The 4279-nt window shown below is 36.1% G+C and overlaps 1 protein-coding gene across 1 annotated transcript; it reads right to left on the bottom strand.

The window, feature by feature from the left end:
- Positions 1 to 546: 546 nt before the first annotated feature.
- Positions 547 to 912, bottom strand: LOC111637592. Its single transcript, XM_023383114.1, has one exon. The coding sequence runs from the start codon at positions 910 to 912 to the stop codon at positions 547 to 549; it is 366 nt and encodes a 121-aa protein (XP_023238882.1).
- Between the last annotated feature and the right edge of the window lie 3367 nt (positions 913 to 4279).

Below are 4279 nucleotides of genomic sequence, written 5' to 3'. Positions count from 1 at the left end.
GCAAGTTCAGAGACAAGACACGAAGTATATTGGTTTGTTATCATCCAATAAAACATTGGAAATTTCCTTGAACCTGATTTGTTAAAAGCCACAGTGTGTTCTACTTCATTGGACATTCTTGCAGGTTACACCCTACATAACGCGTATTGGCCGTGAATCCTTTCCGAACTACATCACAGTCGCGAATCGGAGATAACAAAAGTATTTTAGCGACCAATCCACCAGCAATACAGCTAAATCAAAAATAAGCGTTTTAATAACTGTTATAACGTTTAATTGTGCAAAGTTCTCACGAGTTGTTCGAAAAACACACAGATTACATATGAGTAATTGCATTTATTAACTCAAGTTACAAACAAGTCGTTAACAGAACATGGCAAATAGTCACAGGTTTTATGATTCGTTAATTAACAGAACATAGCAATCGTAAACCGAAAGCAAAACAAAACATGTGTTCAACTTTTGAACAAAAATGAAAATACTTAATGGCACAGATGGAAGGGAGAGGGTCAGTATCCACTCCATGAGCCAGCTCTGTCCAGGCCCTTATTCATGCGTGCAGGCATAATTGCCACAACATTTTAAGCAAAGTATGCCTTCACGCAGTTTCTCCCAACGACCTTGGACGACTTGCCAAAGGTCGCTGGGAGTCGCCGCCTGAATAGGCTCGCGACAGAGCTCCACCCAAATGTTGTCTATAGGGTTTAGATCTGCCCCTCTCCCCGGCCATCCCATGTCCTGCACCTGTGGATGCTCCTCCATCCATTGGGATGTTAGTCTTGCAGTATGGACTGGAAAGCAGTCATGGACGAACCAAAACGGCTCTTCTCCAAACACTGCAGTCACAGACGGTAACATGTCGTCTTCCAATATCTGTATGTATTGTGCTTCATTCAAGTTCCCTTCGATCATAACCAATTCCCCTGTCCCCTACTGCAGACATTCATCCCCAGACACCTGCAAACAGAAAAGTCTATATTCAGGTTGTGATGTATAACACATGAAAATTCCGGTTTAAAAGAACAAATTAATTGATGGTCTGCAAGGTTAATGACATAAATACACAAATTATAAATACTCACCTAACGAAAATCGACCGCTTCGTTGGGTGCGCCACACGTATTGCTCCTCGTCTCTTGTGGAAGGTGAGCGACGCACCCAAACGGTCCCGCTACTCTCGGAGCAGAAGACCTTCTCGTCGGAAAAGATTGATATGGTCTTCCAATTGATATGGTCTTCTGCAAACCGGAGGCGGTCACGTTTATTGGCTGGGGTCAGGTTTTGCTTTTGTGCCGCTCTTCGTCCGTACAGTTTGTTTTCTCTCAACCTATTAATGAAATAAATATATATGTAATATCCTGCTTTCTATATTTCTGTATATGCAAGAACACGTTACTAAAGTTGACTTTCTGGCGGTTCGTTATATCGATAAAAATGTATTCGAAGGACGTGTGACTATTATCCTACAAATGTTACATACCTTCTCTTCACCGTGTCCGTTGAGACATTAGGGTGCAGATCTTGTTGCAAGACTCTGGCCGTATTAAAGGGATTAGCTCGACTGGTAGATGCCAGCAGAGCGTATTCTTCAGCAGTCGTTCTGTACGGTCTACCAGTCGACTTCCCGAAGACAGGGAATTCGTCTCCCGATGGAGTTTGATTATTCGAGACACACTTCTCGGCGATATTTTCAGAATATCGCTGATTTCTGCTACGGTTTTGTTCTACGCCTTGTGTCTAATCACAAGTGCTCTTATCTCTTCACTAATCGCTTTCGGAATTTCGAACGAATTACTCCAGCACGGTAGCAAAGGCTTTATATGCTCGTCTCACCGGCTCTGAATGCGATGCTAACGCCATATGGCAGATAGTTGCGGAACTACAAATTACCATATCCGCATGCAGAATACCTATTAGTCTGCATTATATCGTGGAATATTTGTAATATAATAATTATATAATAATAATAATGATATAATAACCATAATATAGATATAATAATAATAATTATTATTATATCGTTATTATGATTATTATATTATTATAACCGAGCTGTTTTAATTAGATGAAAAAATTCTGTCTCCCTCTCCAGAAGCTAATTTTAAAATTTTTACATCGGTCTAAAAATACGTTAAATTTTTCGAAAAATCGCAATAAACCACATCTAAAATAACATAAAATAAAAGTCGAGTTCTTCAGGGTAATCCTTATCTCTCTTTTTCTCCCCTGCAGAGGAAACTTATAAAAATTTCTTTTTATTGTTCATTCTCGTGACGTACCCTAACTGTGTACAAAATTTCAACTTTCAACACTTAACCGTTTGGAATCTTTGCTTATTGTAAAAATAATAATAATAATAATTGTTATTTCCTTCCATATTTTTCCGATAATTATTTTCTTCCATAAAATTAATTGATTTTGGACTAATTTGACTCAACGTTTCTAAAATACGTATAATTTTTTGGGAATAATCCATATAAACTATGCTATAAACAAAAAAATTGTAGGATTACTAACCGAGTGTGCACCGTTCGACGACGCCATTGCTTAAGCTTCTTTTCGTGGTGGAGCGGCGCATCAAACGAGAGGACGCGTCTTTCCTGATAAATTATTTTTCTGCAAAAAAATTTGCTGAACTTTGGAGACATGATTAATATAAATATAATTTTTATGAACGTTAAATAATAAATGGTTTTTAGTAGGTCCGCTGCTCGTTTAAACTTAACGGTTTGTGCAATATCCGTTATTGGTCTAGATTCGTCCAATCCTGTCGCAACACGAGTCGGCGATGAAGTTTTACCGTATTTTACGACTTTCTTTTACCGTGTTTATACGAATACGGTCGCTATTTTTTCGCCGCTATATACGAATCCGCATTATATGAACCCGTTTTATATGGGGTCTACTGTATATAAATACAGATATCGCGTATATGAAAAAAAAAATGACCAAAAGAGTGTTTACGATTGGTTACAACGCTACGGAAAAGCCTGGTACAGTACCAAACACAAACGAATTTTTCAAACTGTAAGAAATATTTTATAGAAATGAAGTGTGTTTACTTGTTCGTTCTTGGATACAATGGAATCCAAGAACGAACAAAGAATCATGCAGAGAAAAACCGTAATTTTTTAAATAACTCATTTAACTGTGAAGCCAATTTTAAGTATCCGATATACACTTATTGCTAATGTGATCGATAGTATTAAGCTCAATGTGCTTTTTTCATACATCTATTGATCAGAAACAAATTAGGAATTAAAGCCACAGTGTTTTATTTCTTAATTTTATTATAATAATTTAACGAAATAGTTAAAGTACATTTATTAAACACGGTTTAAATACATCAGTAAAAACTTTTAAATAAAATGAAATGTTGTGAGTGTGGTTTAAAATATAGTCATAGTCATGTACAGTTATATAATATTCGTGACTTTAATTCTTTCTTAGTAATAACATAAAACACTATACACATAAAAAAAATTCTACTAAACAGGAAAACAATGCGTGACATGATTAAGATTTTCATGTAAACAGAGGAGCATTATACCCTCACACTTTCGGGGTATGCCGGATAACTAAGAGGCCAGTTTTATTAAGGATAGGACTGGCAAGAGTGTACTGTGTGTACATATATAAACACGTTTGAAATAAATAAGTCATTAATTAAATAACTCACCACCCAGCAGCTTTAATAAGTAGGTTTCAAGAGCAGGTTTAGTCGATTACTTTTTAAGTGGAAAAATTGGATAGCCCGAGAAATTTTTCGGATAGGCGACAGCCCAATAAAATGCTGGTGACTGTCGAAATATTTTTATTAATAACTTGAATTACGTAGAAAATTTCCTAATTTCTGGTGCATTTTCTAGTTATTCACTAATTTTAATGTTTAAAAATTGAACTTACGTTTTTGATTAACTGCTAAAGTTCAACTCTTATTGACTGATTGATGTAATAAAGTAATGCAACACAACGGCGACCTGCGAAAGGGCAATGCTTCCGGAAATGCTTTTCTGCGGAAACTACTCGTTATTTAAGTGTCAGGGAGGCGAAAACTGCCCACAAAACTCCACGCGACAAGTCCGTTAATTAGCCCAAACCCGCTACCTGTATTTAGCTGTTTTAGCCGCTTTACCCCGTAATTTTATAAAGTATTATTTAGTTACATTAAATAAACAAATATTGTATTTTTATTACGAAGTTAATACAAAATTTAATATAATATTACATATAATATGCTTATCACATTTTTTGGTATTAAAAAAGCGAAAAGGAGTAG

The sequence above is a fragment of the Centruroides sculpturatus genome, unplaced genomic scaffold (assembly GCF_000671375.1).
Source record: "Centruroides sculpturatus isolate CEXI.00-Female unplaced genomic scaffold, Cexi_2.0 scaffold979, whole genome shotgun sequence".
In the NCBI taxonomy this organism is placed as follows: domain Eukaryota; kingdom Metazoa; phylum Arthropoda; class Arachnida; order Scorpiones; family Buthidae; genus Centruroides; species Centruroides sculpturatus.
This window is presented reverse-complemented; position numbering and strand designations above follow the sequence as displayed.